At 43.4% G+C, this 15,832-nt stretch overlaps 1 protein-coding gene across 2 annotated transcripts in view; it reads right to left on the minus strand.

Moving 5' to 3' along the window:
* Positions 1–15,832, minus strand: part of HDAC11 (histone deacetylase 11) — a 209,595-nt gene that overhangs the window by 39,782 nt on the left and 153,981 nt on the right. The window contains exon 7 of one of the 2 annotated variants that reach the window (XM_075320630.1): positions 1,282–1,344. The exons of the other annotated variant lie outside the window; for it this stretch is intronic. Coding sequence (XP_075176745.1) covers positions 1,282–1,344 — 63 coding nt within the window. The remainder of the gene's footprint in view (positions 1–1,281; positions 1,345–15,832) is intronic. 2 annotated transcript variants of the gene reach the window in all.

Raw genomic sequence — 15,832 nt, forward strand, 5'->3', positions numbered from 1 at the left:
GTGTGTGTGTGTGATCTGTTTGTGAGTGTGTTGGCCAGAAGCAGGAGAGACAACATGGAGCATACCTGCTCGGAGAGCCTGAGGATTTCAGGAGGATCTGGGAGCCACGCAGACACCCGTAGTCTGGTAAGTATGAGTTTCCTGGGAAGGGGGGGTCTTTTTTTTTGGGGGGTGTAAACTTTCCCCAAGAATAAGACCTACCCGAAAATAAGTCCTAGCTCTTTTTTCGCGTCAAAAAAAGTATAAGACAGTGTCTTATTTTTGGAAAAACACGGTAAAACGAGAAAGTTCATTCCATTAAAGGTATTGTCTCATCACAGAGAATACCTGAAAGGGAATCTGTCACCAGTTTTTTCGCTTATAAACTATGCCCATCACCTTTACAATCATGTGAATGTCAATCCTGTAACCCCTTTATATCCTCAGACATACCCCTGCATACCTCAGAAAAAGTTTGATATACTTGTCCTGTACTGCATGTAAATTACGTAGTTTGGTGGGTGTCTCAAGATTCCAATCAGCACCATCCTGGTCCCTTCAAATGCCCCCTATTCTAACTGAATGTAAGTGGATGACATCTCTTTGTCATCCACAAAGTGCCTGAGGTCTCGCACCTGTGCAGTGGAGTCACTGGCTGTTCAATGGGGCATAGTGAAGCGCGCCTGTGCAAGTCTCTGATTCCACTACTCAGAATTTGGCACTATGTGGGTGATGTAGAGACAACATTCACTTACATGCAGTTAGAAGAGGTGGTGTTTGAAGCGACCAGTATGGCATTTGAAGGGACAAGGGCGGTGCTGCTGATCATTATCTCGGACCACCCATAGGACAGGGTTCCGCAATTTGAATGCAGTGCGAGACAAGTATAAAATACTTTTTTTCTGAAGTATGCAGGGGCACATCTGAGGCTAAAAAGGGAACAACATTCACATAATCTTAAATGTGATGGGCAGGGTTTATAAGTGAAAAACCATGTGACAGGTTCCCTTTCAATACAAGAGCTGCTTAAGCCATCGGGCTACCGAGATCCAAGAAGCAGCTGTATCTGCCATGGGAAGTTGTCATCTACTGATCATTTTCCCTATAGATGACTGGCCGTTGATATAACGTAATATTTTGGTGGTTTTCCCTCTGGTTCATAGAGTGAGTCCCTGTTCTATGATGTTTATGTGACATAATAGAAAATGATAAATGACAGCTGATTACTGGGGTACAGAAGCAGAACCCATAGTGAACCTTAATCATTGATTTGATGTCAAATATATTTGTTTAGTTTAGTACCTGATGGGCATCCAGATCTATTATGGTAGCTTTGGAAATACCTTCAAGACGCTCAAATAAGAACTATAAAAAAAAAATATATAACGTTTATTATTGATATCTCTTTTAGGTTACAAATATAATCTCTATAGTCCATTTATGGGCACCAGGACCTGGTCACAGCAACAGATCCTCACCCTCCACATCACAGCACCAACTCACTTACTAAGCATGTGGCTCTCTCTTCCACTTCTCCTGGGATCAGCCCCCTGGTTTAAGAGAGGTGATCATGTGACGCCCTGGCCTATCAGGTCGTCACAGGGTATCGCACAATTTTCCTTTCCGTGCAGTACCCATCTCCTCCTTGGTTCCAGGTGCCACCCAATGATGTTGCTAAGACCAGAATGTAAACCCCACACACACACACCGGTGGGAAGGTCCAGTGAGGAAAGGGCCGCCCACCGAAGGGTTAAGCAGACTGGGGGGGAGGTGACTAGTTAGTCGTCGGCAGGGATAAAGGAGAGTGGTGCCTCTCAAGTAGCTCTCAGGAGGAGAGCAGGCTGGGGAGTTGGAGCTTCCAGAACAGTGTGAGAGAGTAGCCCTCCAAGAGTGAGGGGCTAAGGGCTGGAAAGCTCCCGGAGGGTCGGAATAGACTGGAACACACCAAGCAACATCATAGGGAATGGTCACCTGGACGTGCTCCCCTCTCAGCGGCAGCGGTACTGCAGGACATTTGGTTTAATCACAGTCTGTTTGTTTACTGACACTCCAAATCAGCATAGCCTCATCCAGCACCACAAATACCAACTGTGAGTTTCTCTGCTCCCTGTCTCCCAGGCCTACAGCCAACAGTTCCCCCCTTCCATCACAGAGCCCCGGGCATCCACCCCCTAACCACGTAGGGGTTAAACACCTTGCTGCCATACCACTGCCACCGGGCGCTCCCAACAGCAGTGGTGGTACTCCATCTTACCACGCACCATGGGTGACGTCACGAACTTTCCATACTATCCCCTGTACATAGCCCCCCCTTTATTGAGTGGCCGCACGACCCCCGGGTCTGAAGACCCCTCGAGCCACTGCGGATTCGGATAAGAGCAGCCCGGCTGCTTTCACGGGGGCGGCACAATCAAATCCCGTCTCATTAAACATTTGTCAAATTAGGGTAAGTTCACACAGTGCATTTTTCGCGGCGTTTTTGAACGTTTCTGCTCAGAAAACTGCATGACTTTGCTTCCTCAGCAAAGTCTAGGAGTTTTCATTTTTGCTGTCTGCACACAGCGTTTTTTTAGCTGCATTTTTGTGGTTCACACAAAAACGCAGCATGTCAATTATTTTTGCATTTTTCACTGCGTTTTGCACCCATTGAGTTCAATGAGATGTTCAAAATGCAATGAAAAACGCAAATTGCAAATATAGCTGCATTTTAGTGCGTTTCTATGACTAAAAACGCAACTATAAACGCAAGGGGTGGGCAGTAAAGTGACATGTACAGGAAGAGGATTCCTTCTGTCAGTAAATACAGAAGCGTGAATCCTCCTGGTACCGTCACTGCCGCTTCCACCTCCAGTCCTGTGCATGTCTGCTCCCGTGCGGCGCCATGTCTGGGCGGGAGGTGGAGGCAACTGCGAAAACAAAAGTGAACAGTAGAAAAAAAAATGTCATACTCACCTCTGTCTGCAGAGTCCCGACATGTCCGCTCCCAGCTCCTCTTCCCGGTACCGCCACTCCGGCTGTGTGCAGATGGCCGGGACACCTCCGATATCTGCAGGACCTGGCGCTGATCACCTGATGCGGTCACCTGACGCATCAGCTGATCGTAAGTCTCGCGGTGACGCCGGCGCCTGGCCGGCTTAACCTGTCAGCAGATGCCGTCAGGAGACTTCATCCCTGATTACCGGCAGCTCCTGCAGCGATCGGACGGGATCAGACTCCGCTCCAGGAGCTGCCGGTAATCAGCACATAAGTGAGTATTTTTTTTTTTTTGCCCTGATGCATCATCTGAGTGTATAAACGGCTTTTATACAATCAGCTGATGTGTTATGTGATTCACGTCCTGGAACCTGACACATCATCTGATCACTTTGCCTTCCAGCAAACCGATCAGATGATACTGGATCCGGATTGGACAGCGCGGGACCCTGACCCAGGATTACTGCGGAGGGGGGGTTCTTTATTTCAATAAAGATGGAGTCATTAATTGTGTTTTTTTTTTATCTTTACTAGAAATTCATGGTGGCCATGTCTAATATTGGCGTGACACCGTGAATTTCGGGCTCAGGGCCAGTTGATAATATACAGCTAGCCCTAACCCCATTATTACCCAGCGAGCCACCCGTCACCAGGGCAGCTGGAAGAGTTGGATACAGCGCCAGAAGATGGCGCTTCTATGAAAGCGCCATTTTCTGTGGCGGCTACAGACTGCAATTCGCAGCGGGGGTGCCCAGAAAGCATGGGCACCCTGCACTGTGGATTCCAATCCCCAGCTGCCTAGTTGTACCTGGCTGGACTCAAAAATTAGGCGAAGCCCACGTCATTTTTTTTTAATTATTTCATGAAATTCATGAAATAAAAAAAAAGTGCTTCCCTATATTTTTAGTTCCCAGCCGGATATAAATAGGCAGCTGGGGGTTGGGGGCAGCCCGTACCTGCCTGCTGTACCTGGCTAGCATACAAAAATATGGCGAAGTCCACGTCATTTTTTTGGGGGCAGAAAACTCCTGCGTACAGTCCTGGATGGAGGATGCTAAGCCTTGTAGTTCTGCAGCTGCTGTCTGCTCTCCTGCATACACTATTGGATGTAGTATGCTGAGCCTTCTAGTTCTGCTCCCCCTGCCTCTCCATCCTGCATACAGTCCTAGATGGAGGATGCTGAGCCTTGTAGTTCTGAAGCTACTGTCTGCTCTCCTGCATACACTATTGGATGGAGTATGCTGAGCCTTATAGTTCTGCAGCTGTCTGCTCTCCTGCATACACTAGTGGAGAATGAAGAACATATTGAAGAAGGAAATGACATCAGACCTTTTTTTTTTCTTTTTTCAACAATCTTTAATGGCATTGGTCACTGATAAAAAAACGCATAAATACGCAGTGAGCAAAAACGCAGCAAAAAACGCACCAAATCGCGGCAAAACGCGTGCGTTTTTTGCCGCGTTTTTTGATGCGGGTGCGTTTTTGTGCGGTTTTTGCCGCAAAAAACGCACAAAAACGCAGCGTCAAAAAAAACGCAGTGTGTGAACCTAGCCTTAACGCAAAGTATGTAAAAGGGTCTAGAAGCCCAGTCTGAAAAGCTGTGCATTGGGGAAGGCTCCTGTGGAGAGGAACAAAGACGCACAACACCTCACCAGATGCAGGACAATGAAACCTACAATAGGCCTGATAACAGACTCCATGGAGGTGAACTAGGATGACACCAATTGAAGGACAAGTGACCTTAAACTGATCAGCAAACAAATCTATAATAAAATACAATACGACGGATCCTATACGCTTGCTGCTGCTGTCCCTACCACCTGTGACTGTCGCTCCTGTACCCCTGGGACCAGCCGACACAGCACCAGTTTTCCCGAGTGGCACCCAGACCCATACCTGCAACATAACACCCTCACCTTCTGGTGCTCTGGAGAAGACCAGGCTCAGGTCCATAGTCAAGCCCCTCTGGGTTATATGTGTGCAGTGGGTACGCTAAACACCTCTGCTCGCCTGGCGAGAAAAACACTGCAGGAGGCTTTCAGTCACTTTGGAACGACACACCATTTTTACAAAGTCAGTGCAAACTGGAAAGTTAGGCTGCCAGTTACATAGGGTTTGTTAGATAATTAAGGAAATTAGCACCAGGTGCCAGATTAACACCTATAACTTGCAGGTATCCTAAAGTGTTGTCTAATTTTGATTAGTGTTCTTTTTCATTTTTCTCATTTACATTTTTATTATGTGATTTACAATAAATTCAATTTATGAAATAAGCTTAAAATACTGCTAGTTTACTCATGTTAGGATATAATCACATAGGACCACACAATGACCTTAATATTTAGGAAATTTTGTGTTGTTCTCTAATTTTGATCTCCAGTATATCCACCAGCCTGAGCTCCATCATGATATATATATATATATATATATATATATATATATATATATATATATATATATATATATATATATATATCCCAACCTGAGCCTGGGCCCCATCCTGGTATATATATGTCCCCCAGCCAGAGCCCCATCCTGGTGTATATATATACTAGCTGGTCCCAGCCAGATAATGCTCGGCATGCCCATTCCTATCTAATTAACGCTGCTGGTGATTAATTAAACTACAGTTAATAATGACAACATTTAGAAGCGTTGAAGTGGTTGAATTACGTGTAAAGGAAGTAGATAATTGTCGACTGGCAACGAAAACGTGACCTGAAAAATGCTGGAAGTTGCAATTTAGCATTACACCGCCTTTGTCTGTCATTGGCTGAATGAGGTCAGCTTGAGATATGTGAGTGTGCAATTTACACAACAGGATTTGTGTTTATGCTTACAGGACCTGTGATGATGTCACATGGAGGGGAGGAGTCACGGGTCACATGATCAGCTCCTCAGTGTATGCAGGACTCTGCTGTGGGTATACAACTCCCCCCCAAGGGTATACTGCTTTCCCCCAAGGGTATACAGCTCTTCTCCCCCCCCAAAGGTTTACAGCTCACCTTCATGGTATATAGCTCCCTCCAAAGGTATACAGCTGTCACCCTCAAAAGGTATACAGCTCTCCTCCCCCAAGGGTATACAGCTCACCTCCCTGGTATATAGCTCACCAAATGTATACAGCTGTCCTCCCCCCAAGAGTATTCAGCTGTCCTTCCCCCAAAGGGTATACAGCTCTGCCCCCAAAGATATACTGCACCCTTCTCACCAAGGTTATACAGCTCCCCTCCCCCCAAGGGTATACAGATTTCCCCCCAAGGGAATACAGCTCTCCTCCCCCAAGGGTATACAGATTCCCCCCCAAGGGAATACAGCTCTCCTCCCCCAAGGGTATACATCTTTACCCCCCCCAAGTGTATACAGCTCATGTCTATGGTATATAGCTTCCTCAAAGGTATACAGCACTCATCCTCAAGGGTATACCGCTCTCCTCCCCCTAAGGGTATACAGCTAACCTCCCTGGTGTATAGCTCCCCCAAAGGTATACATCTTTCTTCCCCAAGGGTATACAGCTGTCCTTCCCCCAAAGGGTATACAGCTCTCCCTTCAAGAGTATACAGCTCTCCCTTCAAGGGTATACAGCTCCCCTCCCCCAAGGGTATACAGCTCCCCTCTCCTCAAAGGTATGCATCTCCCCTCCCCAAAGGTATACAGCTTTCCCCCCCAAGAGTATACAGCTCCCCCTCCCCCAAGGGTATACAGCTCTCGTCCCCAAGGGTATACAGCTCTCCCCCCAAGGATATACAGCTCTCTTCCCCCCAAGGGTATACAGCTCACCTCCCTGGTATACAGCTCTCCCTCAAGGGTATACAGCTCTCCCCCAATGGTATACAGCTCCCCTCCCCCAATGGTATACAGCTGTCCTTCTCCCCAAAGGGTATACAGCTCCCCCCAAGGGTATACTGCCCCCCATCTGTATACAGCTAGGTTGTAAGGGTTAATCACCGTGGCACTACACTGCAGAGTTGAATATTGGCGAGTTTCCCGGTGGGTTGGGGTGTAAGGGTTAACAATCGTGGCACTATACTGTAGCCTTGAATATTGGGTTTCCCGGCAGGCTGGCGGTGTAAGGGTTAATCACTGTGGCACTCCACTGCAGCCTTGAAAATTGGCGGCTTTCCCGGCGGGCTGGCGGTGTGAGGGTTAATCAACATGACAGGTTAATCACCATGACACTACACTGCAGCCTTGAATATTGGCGGGTTTCCCGGCAGGTGCATGGCAGGCGGCAGGTGCGCGAAGCTTGGGAATGTGACCAGGAGCAGGTGGGCAGTTCCACAGGAGAGGAGGAGGCGGTGGCAGTGCATGTGAGTTTATGTCGGGTGCACGGCAGGCGGCGGGTGCTCGAAGCTCTGGAACGCAGGCAGGAGCAGGTGGGCGGATCCACAAGAGAGGAGGCGTGGCAGGAGAGGAGGAGGCAGTGGCGGCGCATGCGAGTTTATGTGTGGGACGGCTCGGCTGTGATGACATCACATGGAGGGGAAGGATTAGTGAGTAACCACAAGTAATCACAACGGCTCTTATATATATAGATGTCCCCCAGCCCCCTGAAATATCATATATTCACCTACTCCAGGGTCCTGATGGTTCCAGCATGGGCGGATCACATTGCTGTCATCGCGCCCACAAGACATCAGAGTTGCAGCAATTAGCAATGAAGTCACCATTAGAGATGAGCGAACCGGTCGCGGTTCGGCTCGAGGTCGGTTCGCCGAGCTGAGGTCCCGTTCGAGTTCGGTTCGTTGAATCCTCCCGGTGACCGGCACTGCCAGCAGAGATGCAGGACCTATCGTGACGTCAAAATAGCCATGTGACCAGTCACGTGGCTATTATCTCATTGGCTACAGACTGGTCACATGACTATGACGCGTCATGTAGGACCTGCGAGTGCATCTCTCCGGTACACGGTGCACATTTGTGTATCGCCGTGTACCGGCGACATGCTCTAGCACACGGTCGACTCCCCTCTCCGTTAGGGACCGGCTGACACAGCCGGTCATTAACGGAGATCACCGTTGCCATGGCAACGCAGTTAGCGGTGACGTCACCGCTACCCCGCGGCTCCGGGAGCACCGTTGCTATGGTAACGCGTCTGTCAGCGTTACCGCTGTTACCGCTAGCAGCACTGATCACTCACGGAGTGAAGGCTGCACGCTGCTTCTCGTGCAGCTTTCACGGAGTGAATGCTCCACGGGAAGCAGTGTCTTCCCCCATGCAGCAGTGATGTAGCAGAGCTGCATTTGTTGAACGAGAAAGACAGAAGACCATGAATCGTGGAGGGCTGACAGGGGGTAATAAAGATGGAGTCTCTAATGTGTCTGTGTATTTATTTCTATTAAAGTATTTTTTCTCTGTGTGGTGTCTTTTTTTTAACCCTTTATTGGAGATTCTTAATGGCCGGGTCAAACGTGCCTGACATTAAGAATCTCTGGCTTAATACTGGCTAGTAAAACAAAGCCTGTATTAACTCATGATTACCCAACAAGCCACCCGGCTCCAGGGCTGTTGGAAGAGTTGGATACAGCGCCAGATGATGGCGCTTCTATGAGAGCGCCATTTTCTGGGACGGCTGCGGACTGCAATTCGCAGCAGAGGCGCCCAGAAACCTCGGGCTAACCTGTGCTGCGGATTCCAATCCTCAGCTGCCTAGTTGTACCTGGCTGGACACAAAAATGGGGCGAAGCCCACGTCATTTGTTTTTTAATTATTTCATGAAATAAGTGAAATAATTAAAAAAAACGGGCTTCCCTATATTTTTGGTTCCCAGCCGGGTACAAATAGGCAACTGGGGGTTGGAGGCAGCCCGTGGCTGCCTGCTGTACCTGGCTAGCATACAAAAATATGGCGAAGCCCACGTCATTTTTTTGGTGGGCAAAAAACGTCTGCATACAGTCCTGGATGGAGTATGCTGAGCCTTGTAGTTCTGCAGCTGCTGTCTGCTCTTCTCCATACAGACAGACAGCAGCTGCAGAACTACAAGGCTCAGGTACAGCAGGCAGGTACGGCTGCCCCCAACCCCCAGTTGCCTATTTGTACCCGGCTGGGAACCAAAAATAAAGGGAAGCCCTTTTTTTATTATTTCATGAATTTCATGAAATAATTAGAAAACAAATGACGTAGGCTTTGCCCCATTTTTGTGTCCAGCCAGGTACAACTAGGCAGCTGGGGATTGGAATCCGCAGCACAGGTTGGCCTGAGCTTTCTGGGCCCCACTGCTGCGAATTGCAGTCTGCAGCCGCCTCAGAAAATGGCATTTTCATAGAAGCGCCATCTTCTGGCGCTATATACAACTCTTCCAGCACCTGCCTGCTATACCTGGCTAGCATACAAAAATATGGTGAAGCTCACGTCCTTTTTTTGTAGTTTTTTGGCAAAAAAAAATAAAAAATGCTTCCCTGGATTTTCCATTGCCAGTGAAGGTAACACCAAGCAGTGGGGGTTAGCAGCCAGTAGCTGCTTGGATTACCCTTAGCTAGCAATACAAAAAATGCAGCGGGAGCCCATATTTTTTTTTTAATTATTTATTTAAATAACTAAAAACAAAATGGGCTTCCCTGTATTTTGATTGCTGGACATTACAGTGCTGTAAAAATAAATCTTTAAAAAAATGACGTAGCGCTCCGCGGTATTTTTGATTCTCAGCGCAGATAAAGCAGACAGCTATGGGTTGCCACCCCCATCTGCCTGCCGTTACCTTGGTTGTCAATCAAAATACAGGGAAGCCCATTAATTTTTTCTATTTAAAAAATAGTTAAAAAAAAAAAATGACGTTGGGTCCCCCCATTTTTGATAGCCAGCTAGGGTAAAGCAGACGGCTGTAGCCTGAAAACCACAGCTGGAAGCTTTACCGTGGTTGGGGATCCAATGTGGAGGTCCCCTTAGGCTCTTTTTTATAAATATTTTATAAATATTAATAATTACACAATAAAAGTAGGGTCCCCCCCAAATTGGATCACCAGCCAAGGTAAAGCGGACAGCTTTGGTCTGGTATTCTCAGGGTGGGAAGGTCCATAGTTATTGGGCCTTCACAGCCTAAAAATAGCAGGCCGCAGGCACCCCAGACGTGGCGCATCCACTAGATACCCAACATCATAAACTGTCAGTACTAACAAAAAAAAAAAAAAAAAAAAAAAAAAAAATCGACAAAAGAAATTTATTTGAAAAAACAGTCCCCAAAACATTTCCTCTTTCACCAATTTATTGTAAGAAAAAAAATAAAAGGGGTCCCACGACGACTCTGGACCGTCTAGAATATGGGGGGGAGACACTCAGGGAACGTATCCCCCATTTTCTAGGAGTGCGGACCCTTCATGTGAGGAGTGTGGGTGCAATGAATCTGCACTCACTCTCCCCGGGTCCACAGCAGCAGAGTCCATGTCGTAATGGTTGCTACCAAAGCTGCAATGCCCTGCTCATGAGGTAAGGGCATGCCTAATCAGGAGAACTACTGTAGAGGAAGCTCTGTTCACTGGTATATAGGTGCTCAGAGGTAATAATAGATAAAATTAGTGAGTAACCTCGGCACTCTAAATCTCCCAGACTAAGTCAGTAAGTCACAACGGATAGTAATGCAAAATCACTCTTTATTGGTCCGTATTAAGAAAAAAAATTTTTTCATAAGCATATATGTTTTTGTCCAAAACAAGTTACAAATGACGTTTCGGCCTGAGCCTTCGTCAGATTGGACTTATCTGCATGTAATCATGAAAAATGACAATAATCAGTATCACATAAGAGTGAGAGAACAATAACATAAACTCGAACAATGTAGAGGTACAATTGGGATGCAGCAAAAAAACTGCAACACAGCAAGAAATGAAACACATGATACAAATGTCATAATACAGTACAAGGACAATATAGTAATGACAAATATGGGGTCAGAGTAGGCTTAGACAGCTCTGGTACGAAAGAGATGTCAATCATAAAGTAACATGTGCAGTAGGTGTAGAGCTACACTATGCATGGCAGAGCGAATGGGTAGACCGACCATAGAAAAAGAACGGAGAAAAAGTGGAGAAAAAAATGGAGAAAAAAATGGAGAAAAAAATGGAGAAAAAGTGGAGAAAAAGTGGAGAAAAAAAATGTAGAAAAAGTGGAGAAAAGGTGGAGAAAAAGTGGAGAAGAAGTGGAGAAAAAGTAGAGAAAAAGTAGAGAAAAAGTGGAGAAAAAGTGGAGAAAAAAAATGGAGAAAAAAAATGTAGAAAAAGTGCAGAAAAAGTGGAGAAAAGGTGGAGAAAAAGTGGCGAAAAAAAATGTAGAAAAAGTGGAGAAAAAAATGGAGAAAAAGTAGAGAAAAAGTGGAGAAAAAGTGGAGAAAAAAAATGGAGAAAAAAAATGTAGAAAAAGTGCAGAAAAAGTGGAGAAAAGGTGGAGAAAAAGTGGCGAAAAAAATGTAGAAAAAGTGGAGAAAAAAATGGAGAAAAAGTAGAGAAAAAGTAGAGAAAAAGTGGAGAAAAAGTGGAGAAAAAAAATGGAGAAAAAAAATGTAGAAAAAGTGCAGAAAAAGTGGAGAAAAGGTGGAGAAAAAGTGGCGAAAAAAAATGTAGAAAAAGTGGAGAAAAAAATGGAGAAAAAGTGGAGAAAAGGTGGAGAAAAAGTGGAGAAAAAGTGGAGAAAAAGTGGAGAAAAAAATGGAGAAAAAAATGGAGAAAAAAATGGAGAAAAAAATGGAGAAACAAATGGAGAAAAAAATGGAGAAAAAGTGGAGAAAAAGTGGAGAAAAAGTGGAGAAAAAAATGTAGAAAAAGTGGAGAAAAAGTGGAGAAAAAAATGGAGAAAAAGTGGAGAAACAAATGTAGAAAAAGTGGAGAAAAAGTGGAGAAAAAAATGTAGAAAAAGTGGAGAAAAAGTGGAGAAAAAGTGGAGAAAAAAATGGAGAAAAAAGTGGAGAAAGTGGAGAAAAAGTGGAGAAAAGGTGGAGAAAAAGTGGTGAAAAAAAATGTAGAAAAAGTGGAGAAAAAAATGGAGAAAAAGTGGAGAAAAGGTGGAGAAAAAGTGGAGAAAAAGTGGAGAAAAAAATGGAGAAAAAAATGGAGAAAAAAATGGAGAAAAAAATGGAGAAAAAAATGGAGAAAAAGTGGAGAAAAAGTGGAGAAAAAGTGGAGAAAAAAATGTAGAAAAAGTGGAGAAAAAGTGGAGAAAAAAATGGAGAAAAAGTGGAGAAACAAATGTAGAAAAAGTGGAGAAAAAGTGGAGAAAAAAATGTAGAAAAAGTGGAGAAAAAATGGAGAAAAAAATGGAGAAAAAGTGGAGAAAAAAATGTAGAAAAAGTGGAGAAAAAGTGGAGAAAAAGTGGAGAAAAAGTGGAGAAAAAAATGGAGAAAAAAGTGGAGAAAAAGTGGAGAAAAAGTGGAGAAAAGGTGGAGAAAAAGTGGTGAAAAAAATGTAGAAAAAGTGGAGAAAAAAATGCAGAAAAAGTGGAGAAAAAGTGGAGAGAAAGTGGAGAAAAAGTGGAGAAAAAAGTGGAGAAAAAGTGGAGAAAAAAGTGGAGAAAAAAATGGAGAAAAAAGTGGAGAAAGTGGAGAAAAAGTGGAGAAAAGGTGGAGAAAAAGTGGTGAAAAAAAATGTAGAAAAAGTGGAGAAAAAAATGGAGAAAAAGTGGAGAAAAGGTGGAGAAAAAGTGGAGAAAAAGTGGAGAAAAAAATGGAGAAAAAAATGGAGAAAAAAATGGAGAAAAAAATGGAGAAAAAAATGGAGAAAAAGTGGAGAAAAAGTGGAGAAAAAGTGGAGAAAAAAATGTAGAAAAAGTGGAGAAAAAGTGGAGAAAAAAATGGAGAAAAAGTGGAGAAACAAATGTAGAAAAAGTGGAGAAAAAGTGGAGAAAAAAATGTAGAAAAAGTGGAGAAAAAATGGAGAAAAAAATGGAGAAAAAGTGGAGAAAAAAATGTAGAAAAAGTGGAGAAAAAGTGGAGAAAAAGTGGAGAAAAAGTGGAGAAAAAAATGGAGAAAAAAGTGGAGAAAAAGTGGAGAAAAAGTGGAGAAAAGGTGGAGAAAAAGTGGTGAAAAAAATGTAGAAAAAGTGGAGAAAAAAATGCAGAAAAAGTGGAGAAAAAGTGGAGAGAAAGTGGAGAAAAAGTGGAGAAAAAAGTGGAGAAAAAAGTGGAGAAAAAAGTGGAGAAAAAAGTGGAGAAAAAGTGGAGAAAAAGTGGAGAAAAAGTGGAGAAAAGGTGGAGAAAAAGTGGTGAAAAAAATGTAGAAAAAGTGGAGAAAAAATGGAGAAAAAGTGGAGAAAAAGTGGAGAGAAAGTGGAGAAAAAGTGGAGAAAAAGTGGAGAGAAAGTGGAGAGAAAGTGGAGAGAAAGTGGAGAGAAAGTGGAGAAAAAGTGGAGAAAAAGTGGAGAAAAAGTGGAGAAAAAGTGGAGAAAAAGTAGAGAAAAAGTGGAGAAAAAAATGGAGAAAAAAGTGGAGAAAAAGTGGAGAAAAAGTGGAGAAAAAGTGGTGAAAAAAATGTAGAAAAAGTGGAGAAAAAATGGAGAAAAAATGGAGAAAAAGTGGAGAAAAAGTGGAGAAAAGGTGGAGAAAAAGTGGTGAAAAAAATGTAGAAAAAGTGGAGAAAAAATGGAGAAAAAGTGGAGAAAAGGTGGAGAAAAAGTGGAGAAAAAATGGAGAAAAAATGGAGAAAAAATGGAGAAAAAAATGGAGAAAAAATGGAGAAAAAGTTGAAAAAAGTGGAGAAAAAGTGGAGAAAAAGTTGAGAAAAGGTGGAGAAAAAGTGGAGAAGAAGTGGAGAAGTGGAGAAAAAAATGTAGAAAAACTGGAGAAAAAAATGGAGAAAAAAATGGAGAAAAAGTGGAGAAAAAGTGGAGAAAAAGTGGAGAAAAAGTGGAGAAGTGGAGAGAAAGTGGAGAAAAAGTGGAGAAAAAGTGGAGAAAAAGTGGAGAAAAAAATGGAGAAAAAAATGGAGAAAAAGTGGAGAAAAAGTGGAGAAAAAGTGGTGAAAAAAATGTAGAAAAAGTGGAGAAAAAATGGAGAAAAAGTGGAGAAAAAGTGGAGAGAAAGTGGAGAGAAAGTGGAGAAAAAGTGGAGAAAAAGTGGAGAAAAAAATGGAGAAAAAGTGGAGAAAAAGTGGAGAAAAAAAGTGGAGAAAAAGTGGAGAAAAAGTGAAGAAGTGGAGAAAAAGTGGAGAGAAAGTGGAGAAAAAGTGGAGAAAAAGTGGAGAAAAAGTGGAGAAAAAGTGGAGAAAAAGTAGAAAGTGGAGAAAAAGTGGAGAAAAAATGGAGAAGAAGTGGAGAAAAAAATGTAGAAAAAGTGGAGAAAAAATGTAGAAAAAAATGGAGAAAAAGTGGAGAAGAAGTGGAGAAGTGGAGAAAAAAATGTAGAAAAAGTGGAGAAAAAAATGGAGAAAAAAATGGAGAAAAAGTGGAGAAAAAGTGGAGAAAAAGTGGAGAAAAAGTGGAGAAAAAAATGGAGAAAAAAATGGAGAAAAAGTGGAGAAAAAGTGGAGAAAAAGTGGAGAAAAGGTGGAGAAAAAGTGGTGAAAAAAAATGTAGAAAAAGTGGAGAAAAAATGGAGAAAAAGTGGAGAAAAAGTGGAGAGAAAGTGGAGAAAAAGTGGAGAAAAAGTGGAGAAAAAGTGGAGAAGAAGTGGAGAAAAAAATGGAGAAAAAGTGGAGAAAAAATGGAGAAAAAGTGGAGAAGAAGTGGAGAAGAAGTGGAGAAGAAGTGGAGAAAAAGTGGAGAGAAAGTGGAGAAAAAGTGGAGAAAAAGTGGAGAAAAAGTAGAAAAAAAGTGGAGAAAAAGTGGAGAAAAAGTGGAGAAAAAGTGGAGAAAAAGTGGAGAAAAAGTGGAGAAAAAATGGAGAAAAAATGGAGAAAAAAATGGAGAAAAAATGGAGATAAAGTTGAAAAAAAGTGGAGAAAAAGTGGAGAAAAAGTGAAGAAGTGGAGAAAAAGTGGAGAAAAAGTGGAGAAACAGTGGAGAGAAAGTGGAGAAAAAGTGGAGAAAAAGTGGAGAAAAAGTGGAGAAAAAGTGGAGAAAAAATGGAGAAAAAATGGAGAAAAAGTGGAGAAAAAGTGGAGAAAAAGTGGAGAAAAAGTGGAGAAAAAGTGGAGAAAAAGTAGAAAGTGGAGAAAAAGTGGAGAAAAAATGGAGAAAAAGTGGAGAAAAAAATGTAGAAAAAGTGGAGAAAAAATGGAGAAAAAGTGGAGAAGAAGTGGAGAAGTGGAGAAGAAGTGGAGAAGTGGAGAAGAAGTGGAAAATAAGTGTTTGTTCATGCCAGATGGGAGATAAATAATTTTTTACCGGCGCTGTCATTTACTGTAACGTGATCATCGGTGTACGGTGTATACCTGTGATCACGTGAGCGGGGACCGGAAAAACCGTCCTGAATCATGATCTCCAGGGTCTCAGCTAGCCCTGAAACCCCGGAGATTTTCTGACGCCGGGGGGGGGTGCTATTCACTTATTTCTGCCTGCTGTTTATAAACGGCAGATCAGAATAAGGCTACATTAACACGACCAATCCATTTTTGCGGTCTGCAAAAAACAGTCCGTTTTTTTTCACGGGGGCATCCGTGTGGCATCCGTTTCCGTTCCGTAGACAGTCCGTATGTCATCTGTTTGTCATCCGTGTGCCTTCCGTTTTTTTTGTGTACTGCAAAAAAACTGAAGGAGGGTAAATGCATAAATTTACCCAGGATCCATAGCTTCATCCTACATGAGGCGGTCACATGTTCCCTCCAGTGCCATTTTCTACTGGTTTTCACAGCGTAGAGCGCTCTGGTGATTTTCCTGTGCTTGTGCACTTCATATCAGTCTTTTCTGTCATTATAATGGCAGAAAGACACATAATGTCCCACTCTCCTGCATTTTGTAATTTTGCACCCTTTGGTGCCTTTCATGTGGCACTAAGGGGTGCTTAGCTTTGTATTTAGCCAA

This window comes from Anomaloglossus baeobatrachus, chromosome 8 (genome assembly GCF_048569485.1).
Source record: "Anomaloglossus baeobatrachus isolate aAnoBae1 chromosome 8, aAnoBae1.hap1, whole genome shotgun sequence".
NCBI classification, from domain to species: domain Eukaryota; kingdom Metazoa; phylum Chordata; class Amphibia; order Anura; family Aromobatidae; genus Anomaloglossus; species Anomaloglossus baeobatrachus.